The sequence below is a fragment of the Corapipo altera genome, unplaced genomic scaffold (genome assembly GCF_003945725.1).
Source record: "Corapipo altera isolate COAL_440 unplaced genomic scaffold, ASM394572v1 22b, whole genome shotgun sequence".
Classification (NCBI taxonomy): Eukaryota; Metazoa; Chordata; class Aves; order Passeriformes; family Pipridae; genus Corapipo; species Corapipo altera.
The window spans coordinates 19,002,171-19,026,602 of record NW_020884876.1 but is presented as its reverse complement, the minus strand read 5'-3'; the positions used below and the strand labels follow the sequence as shown (position 1 = coordinate 19,026,602).

The following is a 24,432-nucleotide window of genomic DNA, read 5'->3' as shown; positions in this document are numbered from 1 at the left end:
ATTCTTGTTACAGTATATTCTTGTTACAGTATATTCTTGTTACAGTAATACCTATGCCTTACAGGGATGAGCTCATGTGGCTTGATTCAGTCCTTAACACACACATGCACGCGCGCGCAATGCTGCTGTAATTTCGGCAGCCATATTTCTTTGTAAACTGCTGTGCAATTTTCTACTTGTGTTTCTCAAGTTTTGTGCAAAAGTGCTGCTTCCTCTCGTTTAGTACTACGTTTTCAGGTTTTCTTTGGCAAATGGTCCATTGTGCAGTTTCCCATGATTGTTTTATCTTGCTCTACAGCCCTACCTCTCAAGCACCCGAAGCTTGTCTCCAATGTCTGGACTTTTTGGTTCCATCTGGGCACCTCAGAGTGATGTTTATGAAAGCTGCTGCCCCGTCAGTGCCACAACTCAACATTCAACCCATGTGGAGAACCAGGCAGTTATGTGTAAGCAGGAATACTATCCGAGGTTTAACCCTTTCCGTGCCTACATGAACTTGGACATATGGACTACAGCAGCCAATCGAAATGCAAATTTCCCTCTTTCGAGGGACTCGGGTTATTGTGGAAACATGTGAAAGGAATTTGATTTAAAAATGTGAATAAAGATGCTTGCAATTTTGATTACTAGAGTAAGCTGGTTGCTGAATAGATTACAATGTTGGTGAATATTTTGGCACTTTTATATTGAAAATAAATTTTTTTTACTGAAGTCTGAGCATTCAGTGCATTTTAAAAAGCACAGCATATTCAGGACACTTACTGTCAGGTGAAGGCTGTAAATTTAAAATTGATTTTTTTTTTTCATGGATAAGGACAGTATTAGTTCTTAAAAGCATCCATGAACCTGTACTGCAAATGTTTCTTCTGAAGTTTGCTTTCTGTGGTATAAACTAGGAGTGGTTTAGCATTTTTGGGTAGAAATTTACAACCACAAGTAATCATATCTGTACCAAATAGTAGCACTGGGGACTTACCTATTGATGCAGATCAGAGAATTTCCAAATGGTACCACTTCTAGTGCTGACAGTAGTTGTTTGTGGGTGTAAACTTCTGGCAGTAGAAAAAAGGCTGAATTGTGGCTTGTTTATCTGGCTTCAAAATGCAAGCTGTCGCTTTGATGATGTTATGGTTGTGCAGTGTGGGTGAGTGGGCATTTCTTCCAGGAACTTTTCTTGTGACTCCTGGCATTTTGTGTTTATATTTTTAGCCTTCATGTTGCAATAGCATTTTCAGTGCATTTAATTGCACTTGTTTAAAGTTCCAAAGCTTGAACTGAAACAAATGTTTCTTTGAGAGCAGAATTCACACCACTCTCCAAAACAGAATGCCATTGTGTTGGCTCATGTCGGGAGACTGAATCTCTGTAGTGAGAAAGGCAACTGAGGAAGCACTGCCACCAATGCCAGGTCTAAATCTATTGTGCAAGCTGTCTCTGTTTACCCTTCCTGTAGAGCATTTTTTTCTGGCATGGCAGAGTGTGTCTGGGTATCAAAAGTAAGGGAAGGCATCCCTTTGATTCAGAGATGTCCTTGGCACAAGGGGACTTGTTAAGCCTGAAGAGAGAGTGAAAGCAGATCCTTGTACAGCTGCTTAAAGAAGAGCCATAGAGATGGCAGAACCAAATCTTGTGGGTACAGGCATTATGGCAAGTGGCAGCAGTTGCAGGTTGCCACATGGGAAGTTCAGGTTGAACATGAGGAATAATGACTTCACTTGGAGGGTGGTGCTACAGAAGAACAGGTTGCCCCGAGGGGTGGACAGATCTCTGCTTGATGTTCATGACATGGCTGAATGAAGCCACATGTGACCTGCTGTAGTGGTGATGGCAGTCCTGCTCCTCATGGGAGGTCAGACTAGAGACCACCAGGGTATGGTCACCATTTTGAGGATTCTGCGAGCTTGAACAAATTCCTTACTTTTTGCTATTTAATTGTTTTCCTCTTGGCCTTTGCACACAGAGTGATTGGAAGAGGAGTCTCTTTGACAACAAGAAATTGAGGCTTTTGCATTTCTTTTTATTCAAAGGGAGAACAGAAAAGGCACTGTAAAGTAGCTGACAGCCTGCGTGGAAGGCTACTCAGTAATCTGAGTTCCCAGACCTAAATTCTGGCCCAGCCAGTCTCACAACATTGCTGAGCTATCAGACTAGCTCCTCTGACTTGCTGGTTTCATCCAGAAATGCCATCCCAGGACTTGAAATGTTTCAGGAGAAACAGCTCATTTCCGTAAAAAGTTTGTTTCAGTAAATCAGCAGTTCCTGCAAAAAAACTTCGTTGAAAGATACCCTGCCAGCTGTGCTTTCACATGTGTTTGGGTTGGCTCAGAAGGAGGTAGCAACTGGTTGGGATACTCAAAAGCTGCTGCATTTACCTGCTCTGATTGCTCATGCAGAAGGTGCTCCTAAGCCTTCCTTTGGTTTCGATGTCAGAAAAATGGGATCATCACTGAATGCTTCTCCAAACTATGGTGTTTTAATTGCTTGATCAGGAACTAGCACCTGGAGTCTTTGCTTTTCATGATGTACCTTGCTGGGCAGGAATCTGTTTGACTCTGGAGTTAATCATAATTACTTGTGATTCGAAGGAGAGTTCACATGTTCATATGAACTCTGATGCTCCTGAAATTAGTACTAAGCCACAAGAAGTAGTCATAACCACTGACATGCTTTCTGTGCACCTCTTGCCTATGGTAGGAGACTTCAGGAGGAATATAGTGGGAGTATAAACACAATAAATACAGATTTTTTTTTAAAAAAAAGTGATCCTTTGGTTTGAAATGCAATGAATTTCTTTATTCCCTGGGTTTATTGTTGCCTGTTACATAGCATGCCTGTTGGATTTTGGATGTACAAAGGCACAGGAAAGAGGAGAAGACCTGGAAAGCTGTGCTTACTTGGCTTACTCAGTTTATTCTGTTCTGTTAAATGTTTCAAGGAGATCCTTATTTTCTGTGCACTGAAGTGAAGCTTTTCCTTAAGTTCCACTGTGAGGAGGTGCATTTCTTATATCTGGAACAAACTGTAACAACAACTACAAAACCCCACTGAGTTCTGATAGGCACCAAGTCCCTATTGTAAGTAAAGCATATGTTCCAGACAAAAAAGATCACTGGAAAAGAGAGAAAAAAACCTGTGCAATAAACCAGGCAAACGCACTGGAGAGTTCAGGGAGAGCAAAACCAGATAGAAATGTTTGGAAAAGAAAATATCTGTGAAAAAGTTGGTCAGAGTTGTTAAAAGTGCCAAAAAAAAGACAAGGAAAATGAGCTGCAAAGAGCTTGAGAAATACTGCTAAGAAAGGAAGCAATCATTCTCTTTAATCAAACCAGAACAGATCAAGAAGCAATTCCCCCGAGAGCTGTGTAGTATTAGGCAAAGTATTTCATATAATTTTTCATAACAATAACTAAGGAATGTAGCAAGCTCATTAAGGTTACCAGGAATAATTGCTGCCATCAGGAGACATCTGTAGCTTAATTAGCAATCCAGTTGAATGCAAGTGGATTTGGGCTCAGTTAAAAATCATTCCTCCTGCAGTGAAGGGGAAGATGAAATAAATAATTCCACTACAAGTGTCTTTGTACCACAATGGTTATAATTCTACTGCAGTGAAACTGGAGAGGTTGCTCTAAAGACCGTCTCATTGTCATGAGCAACGTGATTTCTAATTTCTTGCCTCGTACCAGTGTTCTTTATAGCAGCATTGGGAGCTTCACTGATCTCTCTGAAACTGGTACCATTTTTTTTGAGAGACATCAGCAAAAGTTGTTCTTGGTTAACCAATGAAATGCTTAAAATTGCAGAGGGAAGACCAGAAATACCAGTATACAAGAGGAATAGCTTGCACAGTTCACTAGTAGGGCTGATGGGGGGGGGAAACCAGGTGCAATTTTCAGTGTTGATTTCCATCACAGTGTGAACGTTACATAGTCTCAGGACATTGACTGTTTTCCCAAGAAGAGAACTGAGAAGAACTGTCAACCACCCCTGCTTCTCACTCCCAGTGGGTTTGTGGCTTCTTATATGTGTACTGGGATCTGGGGATACCACATTATCAGTTTTCTTGATTTTCACAGGGTGTATAGGCCAAAAGCCTGCCTTGTTGGTCTGGTATTTCCATTATGGAGCCAGAAGATATTCCTGGCATATTTTGTGAAGGCTTATAGGTACTACGAGAGACGGCATTTGGACAAAGCAGCATCCACGGTTGCCCCTCCCAGCGTGCACTGTAGAGCTATGGGAAGGGGAGCATCCAACACAGCTTCCCTGTAGGAGAGAGCAGTGCTCTGCTGGGACTCTGTTTCTTGGTAAGTGGGGCTGGTATGATGTTGAGCTTGCTTCTGCAGGGAGAGATTTGGACTGCCCAGCAGCCTGACTGCTACCAGTCTGGCCTGGGAGCCTGGTTTGAACTCCTTGGGAGTGACAGGCTGGCTAGCTGTAAATACCACCTTTGAGGTCCAAAGCATGTGGGGAACCCTATGTGTCCCCAAAGGCAGGCTCAGATGGGGAACACCGTTGTCACTTGCTCTTAAGTTTATTATGAGCACAGTGGCAATTGGTGGACATGTCCTACAGCTCCTGCAGCTAGGCCTCGGCTTGTAGGATTGTTTCAGCCACTTAAAGGAGCAATGACCAGCAAGCAGCTTGCACTGGCAGAAATGAGCTTGAAAGCTCTTAGGGCAGCTGAGAGATCTGATTGCCAGGGGGCAAATAAGTTCATTGAAGAGAGCTGTTAACTATCTTAATCTGAAGAGAGCGGAAGGGGAGGAGGCAAGGGAGGTTTTCACAACCTGCAGTGGGGTTGGCAGTGCCTGCAGCTCCATCATCCAACTTCTCTCTGCCTCTGGAAAAGCTTCGGTGACACCTGGGAAGTCATAGCCTTCACAGCACCACAAATTCCTGCAGAGCTGTCACTGCCATCCTGCCAGGTGAGCTTCTGACTGATCTTTACAGTGGTAGGTTGGGCATTGCTTTCCAGCACTTGTTTTCCTCCCTTTTTGCTCTCAGGAAACACCCATTATTTATTTTTCTCACTCAGTGAGTCACCTCTGTCTGCTTTTGCCCTTTCCACATACTTGCCTCACTTACAGCTGTTTGTGGAAAAGGTGCACAGAGGCACCGCCCTGTCACCATGAGCGTGTTTTACTTCTACCTTTGATTGCCTTGTCCTGTTGTTTAGTGTGTCTGATCACTTTTGTGAGGAAAATGGTTTTATGGGGAAAATCACATCCTCTTCTGCAATACCCGTTGAAGGACTGAAGGCTCACTTTCTCTCCAGGACTGCTGTGTTGCTGCAGCCCTACTCTGTCCCAGTCACAATGCAACAATCACCCTGCCTTTCTGACAGGCAGGAGGCTGGCAGACTTCGGTGTCCCAACCGGAGAAGGAGGTCCCTGGTGTTGGTTGGAGCAGTTGCTCTGTCCTGCACTGGTAGAGGCTCTGCTGGGCAAACCCCAGTGATGTTCTCCATCTCTGCAAGCTGAGGAACATGGAGGAGCGGGAGACAGTGGGTGAGCTCTGCTCTGCACCATCATGGGCAAGTGACAGAGCAAAGCAAGGGGAGGATTTGTAATCCCAGCCCTACAAGGTGGTGTTGGAACTGAGGTCCTCAGAGGTCACACCCATCTCTGCAGCTCATCACTAATACAGGGACATAGGCACTCCCCCTCTGCTGAAAGCTGAATATTGCTGCTGCCCCTTCTATCTGTAGAGTGGATTTTCCTGCAAAATCCGTCTGTCTGTGCCTGCTTTGTCACTGTAGGTCACACACTCTGCAGCTCACTTTTTTCATGACCTCTGCAGCTCACTTTTTTCATGACCTCTGCTGATTTCATTTCTTGCTGCTTTCTTCAGCAACAACAGCAGCACAACCCCTCAAACCTTTTCTACCCCTGGGGTTACTCTGAAGGGTTTTTCTACTGGTTGTGTATGGGACCTGCTCCCTGGGCTGTTTGGGGTTTTAGCAGCCTTGTTCAGAGGCGGTGGAGTTTTGGTGTTTCCACATGGGCCCCATGAATTTCTCTGCAGTTTTTATTGCTTGGAGGCTGCCAGCAACCTGCACAAGCAGGGACCATGCTGACCTGGAATGTGTGGCCTCCCTAGTGTATTAACTAGTGCCAGATGAGCTTCTCTAGCTGTTGTGGACTAGCTTCTCATCTAGCATAACCTAGTTATTTAATCACTGTCAGCTAAACTAACAGCAGCCAGGCTTGGCTTGCAACTGAGCACATATGTACGCATCTTTTGGAAGGACAGCTTCATCTCCATGACTGACCAAAAAACCCCCATCCTCTTCAATAAACTCCTGTGCAGTGATTTTGAGAAGGTGACAGACCATACCCCTGACCATCCCTGCCACACTCGGGGTTATGGCTACTGTACCTGTGGGTTGGCAGACATGCCAGACCTCTTCTCCAACAACACTGGCAAAACACTCTATTTGCCATTTGTTTTTAATTTTGACTGGATGTACAATTTGTGAAGGGAAGCTAATGCTTTCACACGTCTTCGTTAGCAGGGATGTGGGGGAAGCCTATGCCTGGACCTGCTCCAGCTCTCCGAGACAGCGACATGGAAGGTGGACTGCCTTCACTGGGCTGGGCATCAGCAGGTGCTCTGGTACAGGGCTGTTTCAGAAGTAGAAATAACCTTCTCATGCCATGCTGAGATGCTGCAGCAGTGCACCTTACAAGAACCTGCTATGATTACTGGTTCTGATTTAGGGAGAAAAATGGTTCACTTCATTCTCTCAACACAGCCTCATTAAATGAAAGGTGATTTGCGGTGTAGTGTAGAAAATGCTAAAGAGTGCAAACCAGATGTTGAAGATGATAAGGGAACCTTGCAGAAACATCAGAAAATGCTGTACCCTTCCCACCACTCTCCTCAGGCCTGTGATATGGTGGAACTTATTGCTCTGGTATTTGCTGTGCTCATATGAGAAAGGTGGCATCTCAATGGTGTTCCTCCAGCTGCTTACAAGCAGGCTGGCTCATTCTGCCTCCAGCTCATCTTGTGATGGCACACCAACGGTGCAGGAAGGGGTGAATGGTACTTGCAAGGGAATGGAAAATTATCTCATTGCTGCCCTGTTACCAAACCAATGTGGGAAGCCTTTGCTCCTCCTCAACTCCCCCCCTGTGCTTTTCAGCCACACAACTCACAGTTTGTGGCATAAATGGTTTGTGGAGCTCAGTGGCGGTTTCCTATTGATCCGCTCTTTCCAGAGCTGCCTGCAGGTTGATCAGTCCCTCTGTGGACAAGCAAGCAGCTGTTAACCAGAGGAGATGCCAGCCCTACTTCTGTTGGTAGAAGCCTCTGTTTAATCACAGCTTGTGTTCCTCCTTTGGTTACCTATTATTTCAGTTAGGTACCTTCCACTCCCTCCTGTTGGTTAAGGACATGAGGCGTGTACCATGTGTGCCTTTGGGCTCCCACTGTTAACACTGTGTTCAGTTCATGCATTTGCCAAATGACTCTGAGTACCAAGTTTCAGTTTTTCCCATCTGCATGTCCTTGGCATGTACTGCACTTTCCAGGGCTTCAAGAAGTCAGACCATAGGTACCTTCTGCTTACTCATGACTCAGCTGTCCAATTTTCCCACACAGTCACTGGTGAGCACAGATGCGGCTGAGTGTTTTCTCCTGACACTTTGCTATCACTTTCACCACTGCTACATCACAACAAGCACAGCTAGTACCCCTCTCTCCTGGCTTGCAGGGTTTTCTTATGCTTTCAGTTGTAGCCTTTAAGATCATGGCTAGGTGTGGCTTGGCCTGAGCCCCCTGTGGCTTACAGGGTGGGATGCTCCTGATAGCAAGCAGAAACCTGGGGTACAAAGACCTGATGGAAATGCCCATGGGTGGACATCCTGTGGGGCTGAGCTCACAGTGACACAAGCTTTTCCTCTCTATAAGTATTTCTGCCTTCTGAGTCAGATTCACGGGCAAGATTATGAGTTTCTCTTGCAATGGCTGAGCTTCATGACCCAGTTTGATACCCTACAGCAATGTGCAACTTTTGGAAGCCCTCAACTCACAAAATCATTAAGGAGAGGTATCTTTGTGCATTTTAGAGATGGCCTGCACATTCACTGGCTGGTGGAGGGTTTGTTTATTGTTGTTTTTCTTAAGAAAGGAACCTTTCTGTTCATTGGAAGGTTTTTAATAATTTATCAGTTTAAGGACTGATAAATTATAATCAGTTACACAATTAGTTGAGGACCAAGTAATGGCTTATGCAAATGCTTCAAAATCCTTAAGTGAAATATAAAGGATTTGTTAACTCTTTTTTATTCATTTCCTTAGTAAAATGTAAGTCTGGGAGCATCGTCCAGAACACTTACGTGACTGAAGCTCAGTAAGCTGCAGGTTTGGTTTTGGTTTCACAACCTCATGTGCTGTTCCCAAGACAGAGAAACCTGAAATCTAATTAAGACAGTAATATTCTTTATGAAGAGCTGATTTGAGGGATGAGCTGAAGGCTCTACATAGCCTTCATTCTGTCCCTTCTCCTGCTTCCTCTTGTCAAGGTAGCCCTTTGTCAGTTGACCAGCCCCATCAGTGAACCTGTTAAGCAGAAGTTCAGCTATCTTGGCCAAAGCCTCACTGATATTTCACATAGAAAGAGTTTGTTAGAGAAGTCCTCAAGAAACTGATATTGAGCTCTATAAATAGAAAACAGATGGCTCCAGTTTCAAGTGGCTAACTGGTTTTTAACTAGTACAGTAACTAATGTTCTCATATACCTAGAAAAACATTACAGTTTTATCTTTACAAAGATCAAAAGAACAACTTTGAAGGACTTGCCAGGCGCACACAGCCATGTGTTTTAATAGATGATAGACATAATGTATCCTTACAGTAATGGAACTGACTCGCTGATTTCAAATTCCCCCCTGTATTCCTGCAGTGAATAATGCCTAATGACTGCTCTGGTTGTGGTTTTTTTAAATTTTATTACTACTACTGTGGACCTAGTGTTGCCTCAAACATAGTGCAGATATTAAGAGAAGTCTGCAAGTCTCTAAGAGAGAGCCTGGTAAGGAAGTATTTCATGAGAGGAAAGAGTAGGAAGTCTCTGGAGCTGCCCAGGTCTCCTCAAGTGTCTATGTCAGTGTCCACCGCTGTTTAGATCAGTCTTCTTACTCATGAGTGTCTGTTTTAATTTCCAGAAAAATACAGGGAGAAGACAAACCATAGAATGCCTGACATAGATTTGCACAAGTGGGCTCTGCGCTGCAACGTGGTCTCTCGGACAGGTTGTCTGAGATGACTGAGTCCACGGGAACCACAATGCTGCCTAGCAGCAGGTGGAAATGTTGTGTGCCAGCTAGTGCACACTCCAAAAACTAGCCTCAGTTGTACAATTTATTCCGAAAACTGTTTTCCAGTTGTACAATTTATTCTCACAAGCTGGAATAAACCTTTCAAAGTCCACACTGTTTTAGAGTTAGAGTTGACTTAAGGCTTGCTCCTATGCAAGTTGCTGACTTTGCTGAGTTTGCCTGCACAACAGCTGCTTCTGCTTTCCACAAACACTAAACACTGGTTTACAGTCTGTATCTCTTCACTGACTTGCTGCTCTGCTCTGTAAGTCAAATCCAATGCTAATAGATGGGAATGCTGCTGTGTGTGCCGTGACTCTTGGCGCCTTTTACCTTACTGAAACTTGGCTTCCCAGGACATGGGCTTCTATTTTGTTTCCTGGTTTGTGTGTTACATGAATGGTTGTTTTTAGGAAGTATAACCTTTTACTTAGCTTTATTGAAAAGCATATTTTTGGCAGAGAGGGAAATGTAAGCACAGTTAGGAAATCTCTGGATCCAGTAATGATACCCTTCCTCTGCATTCCCCACCGAAACAGGCTAGAGCTGAGTTTCTAGGAGCCCTGTGTATGAAGCTGAATGACAATGTCACCACCAAAAATTGTGCAAAAAATCTGTGGCAGGGATTTTTTCCTTGAATTTCATCTTACCCATTAGACCTTAATGTATCTCCCACAACAAAGAGAGAAGGAAAGAATGTCAGCTTTCTTTTGGTAGGTAGATGTATGGTATGGTAGACATCGACATCAGCAACATCAGTGACATTTGTAATGTGCTTTAAGAATTAGACAGCACAGTCCTACTGCAGTCACAACCAAGACAGAGACTTGGGCAAAATTTGGGATCCTGCTGCCCCTTCAGACATGCGAGTGTTTAGCATTTAGTTTTTGGGTGTTCTGTGTACAACTGACACTAATATCTGGATGCCCTAGGGTTTGGATACAACTCCGGTTGGACCTCTGTGTCTGCTTCTGAGTATGCTCAGGATGTCTCAGCGCAGCTGGTACCAGCCATCTCTGATAGCGTCCTGTGGTTAAGCTCTTGTGCATATCTTCTCTGCCTACCTTTTCTACACAGCTTAATCCAGTTCCTAATCACCTGGCTCCTGCAGAAAGCTTGTCCAGAAGAAGCATCTCATTTTGGTTTGTATCTCAGCTGTAGGAGCATTTACAGAGGTTTAGAGAGCCCTTGGGTTAAAAAAAAAAATCCGCTCTGCTATGAAAGTGGAACAGTCATGGTGTATCTGCCTCAAAATTCTGTATGTGTCCTGCTTATTGTAGGAAAAGGAGCAATGGCGACAGCTTGTCTTGGCGATTTCCCTCTGTCACAGCCCTCTTGGACAGAAGGTTACGGTTCTCTGGAGCCAGGCAAAGCCAGTGTCTCTGTATGGAGGAGCAGACTGTGCTGCCCACCAAATGTGCAGGGCAGATTAGATGCATGTGACTGAAGGGATCCAGCTCTCAGCTGCTTTCCCACTGGTGGAGACGGGGATCTAGGTGATCTTGTTGCCTCTCATCTGCTCCAGTTTCTGGCTTTCTGCTCTGGAGCAGAGGGAATAGAACAAGGAGGGTTCAAACCCTGCTGCAGACAGGTGGCCCTGAAGCCTTGGCTATCTGATTTCCCCTTTAAAATGCACTAGAGGTTCATCTAATTGCAGAGTAAATACACCACTAAAGTCATGGCTTTATCTACAAAGTTGTTTTCTTGCACACCAGAAGTTATAGGGAAAAGCAAGTGTGGGAGGGGAAGGAACACCTCTGACTGAACTCTGGAGTGGGAAATGCAAGACTTTAAGGACAAAACAGGACAGAGACAGCTCTGAGGCATGGTAGTGAGCCTCTCATTTCCCCATGCCTTCAGGGCAGCTGGGCTGCGCCTTTTGCTCCACCTTCAAATTCCAAAGGATCGTGCAACCAAGTGTAGCGTGGTTGCACCAGGCCAGCAACTCCCCTATCCCTGCCTTCCCTGCTGGAGGTGTCCTTCACTTCTGACAGATTCCCAGGGAGGTTTTACTCTTCTTTAGATGGCGAGAATCTGATCTGAGTAACGCTGTCCTTTGGAAGACAAAGGAAGATCTAATAGTCATTGCCCATTTCTTTATTTATTTTGGGTATTTCCTGGTTTCACTGTTGTACAATATTTACCAAAGACAAGCAGCCAAAGTAAACCACAGGAATGAAAAATTGCAAATGAAAGAGCCAGCCGCACGGCGCAGTTGATCCTTTGCCTCCGAGTGCTTCAGTCCTTTCGGATTAGGTGCTCATTTGGTGTTCTCCTGCAGGTAGGTTTATAAGGAATCACCTTGGGACAAACCTGCCTCTATATGCAGCCACCAGCAGAAAGCTGAGGCAGGTCTGGAAAGACTCTCTAACAAGAGGAGGGATTAATGTGCCTGCTTGTTAACTTTGGCAGTGTGTGTAGTCGTCCTTGTGCCAGCAGTTAGGGAGAGCAATTGGAGAGGGATTATTTTATGACTGGTGGCGTTCCTGGGGGATGGGGGGGACCATGGGGCTGGGGGCCTTCCTACAAGGAGTAAAAAGCAGAGCACAAAGCGATGCCTTCATGGACGGCAGGCTGTTTAGACACAAGGAGCCAAAACAGATGGAAATGTTCCCTGGCCCCTTAATCCAGTTGCAGACCTGACTCACCCAGACTGAGTTACTGGTATCAATGTTGTCCTGTTACTTGGTGAGAAGTTATGAGCTCACAGGTTTCTTGTCCAGCAAACCAGCTTGTCGGCTCCTTGCTGAGTTCCCCCCTGAAAAGGAAAGGGCTGCCCAGCCTGGATACAGGATTTCTCCACCTGCAGAAACAGAGAACAAGCCAAACTCATTCACAGGCTGTGTTTCATCATGACAAATGTGAGAAATACTTATTTTACAGAAAAGTTTAGACCTCTGAACAGTAGGGGAGGAGAGTCCGGCCAGCCTTCACTTCATCCATCCCTTCTCCCATTACTCATTGCATTTTTGTTAGTGACTCTCGAAAGACTCTATTCAGCTGGAAGGCTTTGCAAATATCAGAGAGGACACTGTCAGATGGAAGCATGGAGACACCGGAGAGATGACCAAGAAAGATTCCTCTCAACAGTGGATTATGCCTCTCAGTATGCTTTGCTTGGGCTAACATTCCTGTCGGATGTTAGCTGGGAACAAAGAGTTCAAGGATTCAACCACAGAGAAATAAAGCACTCTGAAGGCTGATTTTAAGGGAAATTTGTTGAAACTATTAATCATGGAACATACAGGAAATTAATGTCAAATGATGTCATAAAAATAGCACATGAAAGAAGTGCAAATGTAACATAATTTCTATAAATAGAAAAGAATATTTATGCTGACACTTGTGTAAGTTATAAGATGAAAACAAACCAGATGGCCAGTCTGTTGGGTAAAAGTTCTTAAACACTGGATAATAAGACCCAAAGAAACAAAGATCTTCTGTGTTCACAGGTGCAAACTTCATGGTGTTAAGTGTTGAATGAATATGGCCTGAACTGATCAAAGGTAAGAGGGTGCATCTAATCTGTTGCTCTTTCTCATAGTAGAGCAGATGTAATACGGTAGACAAATTCTATTACCCTATGGTTATCTCTGAACCAACTTATTCTTGTCCTGTAGTTACAGCTATGGAGATGGAAGTTGGTTATTTTTACTGGTTTTTTACTTATATTTTCTTTGATTCCTCTTCCATTGACAACTTTTCTGTCCAAAAGCTATGAACTGCAGAGCAAATTACTTGAAAGCATGAGTTACCATGCATCCTACACTTATTAGAGATCTACAAAAGTCTTCTTAGTATTACTACAACCCTCTGTTTGAATCTTCATGTAAGTTTCTTGCTTGGTTTCAAGTGAAGAGCAGGATTTTTCTGGTCTTCTGTTACCCTGCACTTGTAATTACCTATTGCACCAGGGGTTTAGTCTCTGCTGGAGTTCCTAAGTCCTGCTAAAAGGCTTACAACATCAGCAGTGTTTCTGGCCCATCACTGTTGAAGTAATGGGAGGTTTCTATAAAAGGACTGTTCCCTCTCAAGTCCGTGCCTTGCTGCCCAGCCTGTGGTCTCTTTCCTCAATCGTACACCATGACCAGCCAGAAACCGCTGGGTTGAAACAAAACCTGAAGAAAGCAAAGCAAAGCATTTCCCATCACAGCTGTCGACTGAATCCACCACTGTGGGTCAGTGTGGGACAGCATGCTCAGCTGTGCTGGGGTTTGTCACAGCCATCTCCTGGCCATCCCAGCCATACCTGCGTTGCCGCAGCACAGCCATGCTCTTCGTGGCATATCCAGGTAACTCACTTGGGATGTTAGAGAGGAATCAAACTTAAAGTTGAAAATAGTAGAAAACACCTTGGTTTTGAGGTTGATCCCCTGGTATGGTGTGTTTCTTTCTGTAGGTACTGTGCTAAAGACAAAAAGCCATCTTGCAGCCCAGGCACAAATTACATGGCCTTTTCTGAATCTGTCGTTACTAAGCTGGTACTGTTATACTCAAGAAAACCTACAGAAGAGCAAGGAATGCAATCTGAGGATAATTTAGGAGGAATGATTAAAATAGCTGAGTGTGTGCTTGTAAATCAGCTTGGAATGTCTGTTTCCAATCATGTTCAAATTCAAAAAGTTAGAGAATGGTCAGATATTGGAAATATCTTATTATTTGAAGATGGTTTAGTGGCCTACCAGGGACCACATGCGCTTTTCAAATACTTACTGACATCTTTTTATACTTAGGCTTTTCATTTTTAGTAAAAATTATGTTTTCATGGGTGTTTACAACTCTGTTATAGTCAAAGTTTGTTTAAAAAATTATACAATTGCAAAAGAAGACAATAGAAATAATCTCTGCAGGAAACTCACAAAACATGTAATTTTTCCAGTGAAAAAAAATCTAGGAAATAGTGCATTAGATTTTTTTCTTTTTTAAAAAAATATGGGGCCTTGATAGGCTATAAATCCAGAAGAGTACCTACACTGAAGAAAGACCTTCTGAGATCTTGAATAACTGGAAAAAAAGATTTGAAATTTACTTGTTTTCTTTTTTCTGAAATCCATTATCATGTCTGAAATATTTCATGACATCAGATACAGAGAAAGGCAGTAGCTGAATGCAAAGCCTAAACTACCTGTGCAAAATACATCCTGAGATTGTCTTTTTTGGAATGAATACAAAATCTTGATATTTTAATGGTACATGATAATGATCTGCTTCATTTCCTGCTCAGATTCTTGCCCAACTGTTAAACACGATTTTTTTTTATATAACAAGCAGTTAAATATGTATCTCTGCATCCCAGCAAAGTGTTTTCCACCTCTGTACAGGAAACAAACTCTAGCTGTTTCTGCAATGACTTGGTCCCATTCCCAGGAATGTTTCCCTTCCCTTAAAAAAAAAAAAAAAAAAAAAAAAAAAATCCAAACAGAAAAAAACCCACAACACCAAAAATACTGGAAAATGAAAGCATTTTTCCCAGCATATTAGCACTAGATAGGCATAAGCAAGAAATGTATCCATGCATTCCTCTGAATGAGGCCAGACAAGGTTTGCTGAACCTTTCCCACCCTGAAATGCACTGAAATGACACATGCATGTCCCTTTGCTCAGCCTCCTCTGAAGGAGCTTTTACTTGGAGCTGAGTGAAACTTTTTTCCTCCTGATGGGAAATTCCAGTGCCAGGATGCTAAACCCTAACTTCCTCAAAACGGCCTGCCAGTGATGGCTTGCACCCGGTGGGCCATGACAGGGTATTTTCTCTCCTGGTGAGCTGAAATGGAGCAGAAGCTGTCCTAACACTGAGTGTAAGACAATCCATTCCTCTCTCTTCATGACCCCTCCCCCTGTAGCCTGTACCTTGTAAAGTACTTGAGGACTCCAACCCTGGGGTACCTACAGCAGCCCTGATGGCCGGGGATGCACTGGGGGGACAGCGCTGTCTCAGCACAGGCAGGTTTGATGCCTGCAGGCAGCCCAGACCCATAGTGTTTTCTGTGGCTCTGCCCAGAAACCTGCAAAATCTTTGTTTGGAAATGGGAATGGCACCTCTTTTTTTTATTTTTTTAAAAAACTGGAAATGTGGTTTAGGTTTCCTAATACTTCTCTGGGCAGCCCATAACAGATGGGATACAGCCCATAACAGATGGGATACAGCAAAGCAAACTAATCAACACAAAAGAGTGAGATAGATGTAGCACAAAGAAAAAAAGTCCTTTAAAATACTCTGTGAGTGGTACTTGGGAAAGCTACATGAAAGAAACATGAAAATCTCTAAAAAAAAATCTTAAGAGCTAGCTTTGTGCATTGATAATGTTGAACCAATTAACAGCATGAAAATTGCAGAAAATATTTTAGAAGAAAATATGATTTCCAGATTATGCCTGTTTTCAGGGGATGAATCCCCAGTGGCAGCAAGCTGGGTGCCTATCTGCCCAAGTACATTTGGGTTGCCCTCTGACATCCCAGTACTGTAACATGTATGTTTCAGGTTTCTGAGTCCCACAGCTTGATTAGGCTTTCTCTGGAGCACCTGTGGAAATCCAGGACTGTGAATATGGCAAGTATAAGGGCTGGTACAGCCAAGGTGGTTTGTAAGAAAAGCTGAGGTCAAGGCTGCTCTGAGCAGCGTGGGTACCTGCCTCCACATGTGGTTCCCGTCCCTGTATCTTCTCTGGGAGCTGGATCCCTTCCAAAGGGATGCAGGAAGCTATGGGCGGCGCTCAGAGGAAGTTATACTCAACCAGATATATCCAGACAGACCTCTCCAACACATGCACTGAGGAAGATGATCAGTTGTTGGCATTGGCTTTGTATCTTGCCTTACACTCTGCAGCATGCCAGGGAGCCCCATGCCAGACACTGGTGCCATTGATCCAAGTGTGTGTCCAGCGTTTGTGTGTGGCTGAGCTACTCATGAACATGTTTGTTCATGGTGTCCAGCCCCATGACAGCTGGGGGAGTGAGCTGCAATAGTTGTGGGGACCCGTTCTGTGTAAGTTGTCTCAGAGTTCTCATTTTGGAGTAACAAATCTGTGCAGTGATGATAACGGGATTTTGTGTGTTTGTCATAGTGGTCTTCAGAATAGGGGGTCAATACTTGGGGTTTTTTTCCTTTGTAGTAATGGAAAATATGTATTTACTATGTATTAATGTAAAATCATAATGTTCCTGTCAGAAATAAATTTGTTCACTCCACCTAAACTGCAAAATAAGAAAGAAACTGCATCATCCAGCTTTGCCTTGCATGTAGGCTGTTTTCTGTTGATGCAGTTTTCTTGAGAGTCAAGAAATCATCAGGAATACTTTGGTAGAAATGATGTATTTTCTCTTGTTGAGTCATGCTGAGACAACTGTTCTAGACAAATGAAACTTTCCATATTATTAGAACAAGCTTTGATGTCTTAGCCTGTAAACTTCCCTGCTAGCTGCACTTTGGTTAAGGCAGAAAATCAGTGTCATGTTTTTCTGACTGGATATGATCAAAAGGATATGATAAAATACAAGGATATGATAAAAATAAATCAACAACTGCTTCCTTGGCAGAGGCAGTCCTGTAGGTTGGCTGTTGAATGACTAACCAGTTACACAGAATTATCTTGCTCTGCCACAACTGCATTGCCTAGAAGAAAGGATTGCCCAGAAGAAAAACAAAGGAAATCAGCTCCTTTGAATTTAAACTTTCAGTCTGAAGATATAACCAGGGGATTGAGCAGCTGGCAGGGTAGGCCTGATATGGAACATGACAAAGATAAAATAGTTTATTTTTCATTATCATGTTCCTTTTTATTTAAGTTTGAAAAGGAATACCCAAAGCCCTGCAAGTCATATTAAAGCACAGGCACCACCAGTGCATGTCAAGGCTCTGCTTCCAGGACTGTGAAAGGACGCCAAGCCATTCTGCTTTCAATTACATGAATATTATACCTCCTGCTCCAAAGACTGGAGTCACAGATTTGACTTTTGGCTTTTCCTTGGCATCCATTTCCAGTGAGGATTAGGGTAAAAGAACCCCAGGTTAAGTCTGCCTGGCACCGCTGCAGCCAAGCTGACATGCTGACACATCCTTACCAGGGGTAAGTATCAGGAAGTAGTTTTGTGCTGCTTACAAAGATCTGGAATGCACCTCTGCTCATATCACAGACTGGTCAATGGATTAGTGCACTGCTTCCCTTTTCTGTTGCTTCTGCTTTCTCTTTGAGGTGGGGTGTTGCCTGAGTTGGGGCCCTTCTGCACTGCTCACTTGTTCTTTCTCAGCAGAAAAGCAACAAGCAGCTCTGAGTGTGGATACTGACACTGAGGAGGAAATAGAGGAAGAGAAAAGACAGGCTGCAGGATCCTCTCATGTGAGACTGGGGAGGTGATGCTTAAAGGGTACAGCATGCCCACATACTGCAGAAGATGGAGTAGTCTGTACCTCTAGCTGGCAGAGGGGATAGGGCTGCAGAAATCTAGCAACTGGAGTCCCATCATAAAGTCATGCTTCCTGAGTAAAAAAATATATGCATAAAGAGGAGGCAGTGGAGATATAACAGTGAAATAATCCTTCTAACTCTGATGGTAGACTGACTGAGGACTAGTGTTGCCACTTGGTTTGTGGTTTTTGATCACAGGTCCATCCCTATGTGATTTGGTCCCATATATACACACACACAGACAAATATATATATATTTTTTTCTACATTTATTTTGGTCAACACTCATTTAATATAGCCCTCCCTCACTGGTTGCTGCCCTCTCTCACAGCAGCAGTTTACTAGTGGAAAAGGGTTGTGGCAAAGCAGCAGTTTGCTGATGGAGAAGGGTTGTGACAAGAGCCTGTCCTCCTGCCAGCAGAGCCAATGCAGGGACCTGTCACTGAGCAGTGGGAAGCAGGGATGCTGAACAGTTTGTAGCTGGGGATCAGGGAAGAACTGGCTGAGAGAAACATCTGCTGCTTTTGCTGCTGTTGGATAAACAGAAACATTTAGAGAAAGATTCAAAAATGATGACCACATCTCTATCTTAGCCTTATCTACCTGGTGGCAAAGGCTTGTGTGGTGTCTCTGCTTGGAAAACGTGCAGTTACAAAAGCTCAGGCTTGTTGCAGATCTGTGCACTTCCGTTGGGAAAAAGTAATGTAGTTGAAGGCATGTGCTTTTCTTTAAAACACTAAAAGAGGAAGGTTAATCATAGCTTAAACTTGGAGGAGGAGAGAAGGCACCCACAAGGTACAACTTTGTTCAATGCTGAACATACAGTTATTCTGGAGAAAAAGCAGATGAAGAGTATTCTTACCTTAAAAGACAACAGCTTTCTCTTACTTCAGACTTTTTGATTTCAAAAGAAGGTTTTTTTGAGTCATGCTGCAGTTCAATGTGGAAACTGATGTTCTGGGAGGCAGGTGATTGGTACCTTGCCTCTTTGTGGGGGGCAGCTTTGTGGAGGGCATTTCTGGCCACCTTGAGCATCCTCGGACCCTCCTGACTATGAATAACATGATAAATCCTGATAAATTGACCTGGAATGAGAGAGAGACAGACAGACAGAAGTTGTGCTGCTTTTAGACTTTTTTTCCTACTAAGGGAAACAAGCAGAAGGCCCACACAAATTTCCTGGCTTTTTAAGCAGCTTCATGAAATTAACTGCTTGGTTTGTGAGTTGTGACATGGTCACATCCATCTTTTCTTTCTGAGAGAAACCTGGCCCAGTGTACAGCCATGATGAGAGCTGGCTAAACCTGGATGTTAGGAGAAAGTTGTTACTTCTGAAAAGACAGGCAGTTACCTCAAGTCTCCCTGAATGTGTGGTGAAGAAGCTGTAACAAATAGAAGAGAGTGTCCATTTCACATTCAATGATGTAAGTTGCCTCATTGATGGTCTCCTTCTCCAAAGCTCTTCACAAATTGAACTAAAATGATTTAACTTTATTAAGGAGTTGCAATTTTGATGACAAAAATATATAGTCTAATTGAACCCTGAATTAACACAGTGAAAACTGAAAGTCTTCCCTGTTGAAGAACAAGAACCATTTCAGCTGAGAGGTGCTAGAGGGAAGAGGTAGCTCTGGGGAAGTTGATGACATCCCTTCACGTAACGACTATTTCCCTTCTTGGCTGTGCCTCACAGCTGCTTTGCCTCTGTTTTACAATGTTGTTATGCTCATCAGGTATCCTCTTTTTTTTTGAAAAGCGACGAGTTCTTAACCTAATGTGCAATGCTAATGTCAGTGCAGGACTGAAGGTTGCTAGGCACACTTGGGTTCTCCATGGGCTTTTGAGCACACACGTGCTGGTGTGGGCCCTCTGACATATGGCAGGAATCAGTCTGTCTGTCTGTCTGCTCTCAGGTAGGTACTTCTTGGTGCAAGAGGGCAGCAGGCTGTGACAATTTCTGATCACAGGAAACAAAGTGGAAACAGCAGTTGGAATGTTTGGTGTTTGAATTTAATTGATTTCCCTTTCAGAGCTGGTAGGAAGACTCCCTCCCCCTTTATGTAAACAGCATATTTGGCTATTTGACCAATTCTATGTTTCTGTTCAAACCTCCTCTCTCAAAATTGCTTTTAATGTTTGCAGAGGGATGCTTTCTTCAAATTGTATCTTGTGTTTCAGACAGAATATCATTCCCATTCTTACACATTTTCTATTTGTTGGCAACATATGACTGCAGTGTCTTAGGAAATTAAACATGCTCAGTGTTTCTCTAGTACTCTCCTTGGCTAAACATTTTGACTCCAACACTTATAGCAATATAATATATGTATCACTCTATGTATTGATAATATTTTACAGAACTTACCCAATAATCACTTTGTTATGCTGAGATGTTCTGTTGCCCAGCACAGTAAACAACGTCCCAGTGCCTACCAAACAACAAGTATTGAAACTAGAGATATAGAGAGCATGCAGTTCTGCCTAGGAAGTATTTCTGCACTTAATACTGGAGGAAGTGATTATGAAAGAATGACTTGCGCAAAATGATTGAATCAGCCTTTCCAGCAATAGGAGTTGACTGACAAAAGGAGAGAGACTGACACTGAATTTCAGCTTGCAAAGCTGAATTTCATCTTGCAAAGAAGAGAAAGCAACCACAGCCTGTCCTCATTTTGTGTCCCCAGTCAGCCGTAGCAACAGAATTGGTTGAAATGGGAGTTTGAAGGGCACACCTTGCATGCCGGGCAATCCTGAACTCTTCAGAAGCCCTGATTTCCTTAGGGGAGCCTTCACTAAAGAGAAGCTGTGCAAACTGGTATGCTTCACTGACTGAATAGTTAAAGGACGCTGGGAAACTGTGAACGTAAAGTTTTGTTTGAGAACAGGCTGAAATATTTTGTCGCTTCAGGACTGTTGCCTCATCTGACCTGCCAAACATTTCCACCTCTTTTTGCGTTGACAGGGATGAGGTGACAATTCAGATGGCAGAGTGCATGATCAGCACACGAGGAGAATAAAGTACAGCACGCAGTACACAAGGTAAGAACTTAACCTCTGCTTATTCGGGGTTTCTGGATACTGTTGGTCTGCAATCCTGGAGCTGTTTACAGTTAAAATTTGTAAGCGTCACAATACTGACCTGTTCTTTGGTCCCTTTGGTATGAAACACAGCCTTTCTTTACTTTAAAATCAGTCTTTTTCTAATTACATCCAGTGTTTATAGGGTGACAACATCCAATTCCCATCCATTAATGGTGTCGTTTTACAGAAAAGAGTGATAGACTTGTTTCATTGTATATCAGCTTGTTCTGCCTTTCCAGTAAAGAATGTAAATTGCTTTCACAGAGTACAAAAGGGTGTGGCAGTAGTCTATGCAGCTCTGCTTTTAGAAGCACTGAGGCTGGTGAGACTCTGTGCCGGGAACACCCAGATCCCTTCCAGGAAACTTTGTGGTGTTGGAAGCCGTAGCCCAGTCAAAGGACTGGGAGGGGGAACATGCTGTCTTCAGGCTTCTGCCTGCCAGGTAGCCATTCAAAATGGGCAGTTTGATGCTGTAAAGACTGTGAGCATTTGGAACCATGGAATCACAGAATCACTTTGATTTAAAAAGACCCTTAAGATCATTGTGTCCAACCATTAAGCAAACACTGCCAAGTCCACCAGTAAACCACGTTTGTAAATACCACATCTACATGTCTTTAAAATACCTCTGGGACAATGACTCCACCACTTCCCTGTGCCAGTGCTTGACCATACTTTCTGTGAAGAAATCTTTTCTAATATCCAATTAGATTATCCAATTGTCACTTCCCCTGGTGCAACTTGAGGCCATTTCCTCTTGTCCTGTGACTTATTACCTGGGAGAAGAGAGAGACCCCCACCTGACTACTACCTCCTTTCAGGTAGTTGCAGAGAGTAATAAGGTCCCCTCTGAGCCTCCTGTTCTCCAGGTTAAACAACCCCAACTCCCTCAGCCTGTCCTCATAAAACTTACTTTCAGCAGCCTCACTGCCCTTCTCTGGAAATACTCCAGTACCTCAATGTCTTTCTTGAAGTGAGGGGCTTAACTTAACAGGATTCAAGATGCAGCTCCACCGGTGCTGAGTATAGGGGAACAATCATTGCCTTGGTCCTGCTGGCCACACTATTTCTGATACAGGCCAGGATGCCATTGGCCTTCTTGTTTACCTGGGCGCACTGATGGCTCATGTTCAGATGGCTGTCAACCAGCACCTCTGGATCCTTTTCTATTGGACATCTTTCCAGCCACTCTTTCCCCATATTGTAGCACTACATGGAGTTGTTGTGACCCAATCACAGCACATGGCACTTCACTTTGTTGAGCCTCATACCATTGCCCTCAGCCCATGGATCCATCTAATCCAGTTCCCTCTATAGAGCTTCCTTACTCTCCAGCAGATCAACAGTCCCACCCAACTTGGTGTTGTCTGCAAACTGACAAAGTGTGCACTTGATCCTCTTGTCCAATTCATTGGTGATCTAACCATCTTCCCCTGTTTAGGGCTGAAACATTCAGTTGTAGCTTCTTTGCTGACAGAGATGAAAGAGGCAAGAGCCATAGTCAGCATGCATATGAAAAGGTGGGGCTAAGAAACATCCTTTATGGCTGTTGAGATGTGATATGGCTGTACTCCAGAGATGAGCAGCACACCAAATTTGTTTGCTTCATACTCGTAGCTGAAGTAGGAGAGGAAAACTGACATCATGGATAGCTCTTACAAATAAAATAATTAATCTGAGGTTACTAATAAAGTTGCACAGGATTTCAATAGTTTTCTGTCACTGTTCAACACTAAAAGTTGACATTACGTTCTCTCCTTTCTGTTTCCTACAGCAAAATGTCCAAAGAAAAAAAAAACAAATCAGGAACTACACACAGCTGGCAAGTGTGGGCCATCTACATGCTCTTAGCTGCAAACCTTTCTAAACAGCAAGCGCTGAAGCAGGCTTGTCCTTCATGCAGTGATGCTCAGCTTTGCAACTGCTCTTCCATGGGCTTGGACTTCATTCCCCCAGGGCTCACCGCCAAAATCACAATGTTAAACCTGGCCCAAAACAGGATAAAGCACATCCAATCCCAGGACCTGCAGCAGGCTGTGAACCTGAGAGCCCTGCTGCTGCAATCCAACAAAATCAGCTCCATAGATGAAGATTCGTTTCAGTTCCTGGTGAAACTGGAGCTCTTGGACCTATCAAATAACAGCTTGGCTCACTTGTCCCCTGTGTGGTTTGGGCACCTTTTCTCACTCCAGCACCTCCACCTTCAAGGCAATTTCTACAGAGACCTGGGAGAAAGCTCTCCCTTTTCTAGTCTGAAGAACCTGAGCTCTCTCCGCCTGGGCAACCCACGGTTCTCTGTGATAAGGCAAGGGAACTTTGAGGGCATTGAGCTTCTCAACAAGTTGTGGATTGATGGTGGTAATCTCAGTCAGTATGAGCAGGGAAGTTTGAAACTGATTAAGAAGATAAATCACATGGTCATAAACCTAAGAAATAGTGATGTATTCTCAGAAATTGTTAGGGACCTTGTGCACTCTGTGACTTGGCTAGAAGTGAGAGAAATCAAATTAGCGGTTGAAACAAAAAGCTTGGTGCAGAACTCTACACGTCCTTTTAGGATGCAAAAACTTACTTGTAAAGATGCTTTCTTCACAGACCAGTCTCTTAGTCGATTCTTGGTATTATTGAAGGAAATCACCTCTTTACGAGAGTTAGAGGCAATAGATTGTGTGCTTGAGGGGAGGGGTCTATGGAACACTAAAGAAATTGCAAGTAGTGGGCAAAGTTTTGTTGAAACAATATCAATAATAAATGTAATGATTCAGAATTTTCATCTGTTTATTGACCTAGAAGGTATGGAGTCACAAATAAAGAAACTGAAAAGACTCACTATTACAAGCTCTAAAGTTTTCATGGTACCATGCAAGCTTGCAAGACATTTTTCATCACTTCTGTATCTAGACTTTAACGATAATTTGCTTGTAAATAATCGTTTAGATGAGACAATCTGCAAAGATGCCTGGCCTTCACTGCAAACATTAAATCTAAGTCAAAACTCTCTAAAATCTCTGAAACAGACTGCAAAATATGTATCTCGTCTACCCAAACTGAATAATCTTGACATTAGCCAAAATAATTTTGGTGAGATTCCAGATGCATGCGAATGGCCAAAAAACCTGAAATATTTAAACCTCTCCAGCACTCAAATTCCTGAAGTAACGACCTGCATTCCCCCAACGCTGGAAGTTTTGGATGTTAGTGCTAACAACCTGAAAGAGTTTGGACTGCAGCTCCCATTTCTGAAAGAGCTGTACCTCACAAAAAACCGGCTGAAGACCCTGCCTGGTGCTGCCCCCATTCCAAACTTAGTGGTCATGTCAGTCAGGAGAAACAAGCTCAACAGTTTCTCCAAGGAAGAGTTTGAGTCCTTCAAGAGAATGGAGCTGCTGGATGCCAGCGACAACAACTTCATCTGCTCCTGTGAATTCCTCTCCTTCATCCACCACCAGGCTGGGATATCCCAGGTGCTGGTGGGGTGGCCAGACAAGTACGTCTGTGACTCTCCGCTGGCGGTGAGAGGGGCCCAGGTTGGAGCTGTACACCTCTCCCTGATGGAGTGCCACAGGTCCCTCATGGTGTCATTGATCTGCATCCTGGTGTTCCTGGTCATCCTCATCCTT

The 24,432-nt window shown here is 43.7% G+C and overlaps 2 protein-coding genes across 7 annotated transcripts in view; both read left to right on the top strand.

Moving 5' to 3' along the window:
- Positions 1 to 711, top strand: part of TMEM131L (transmembrane 131 like) — a 77,474-nt gene extending 76,763 nt beyond the window's left edge. For all 6 annotated transcript variants that reach the window (XM_027635694.1, XM_027635696.1, XM_027635692.1 and 3 more), the window contains one exon: positions 299 to 711. In XM_027635694.1, coding sequence (XP_027491495.1) covers positions 299 to 577 — 279 coding nt within the window. In that variant the 3' untranslated portion in view covers positions 578 to 711. The remainder of the gene's footprint in view (positions 1 to 298) is intronic.
- Positions 712 to 11,308: 10,597 nt separating this feature from the next.
- The window catches only part of TLR2 (toll like receptor 2), a 16,827-nt gene continuing 3,703 nt past the window's right edge, over positions 11,309 to 24,432 (top strand). The window contains 6 exon segments of the mRNA XM_027636040.1: positions 11,309 to 11,607; positions 12,779 to 12,832; positions 17,112 to 17,392; positions 20,640 to 20,770; positions 22,587 to 24,428; positions 24,430 to 24,432. The exon segment at positions 24,430 to 24,432 is cut by the window's right edge and continues 3,703 nt beyond it. Of these exon segments, the coding sequence (XP_027491841.1) occupies positions 22,591 to 24,428; positions 24,430 to 24,432 (1,841 nt within the window). The 5' untranslated portion in view covers positions 11,309 to 11,607; positions 12,779 to 12,832; positions 17,112 to 17,392; positions 20,640 to 20,770; positions 22,587 to 22,590.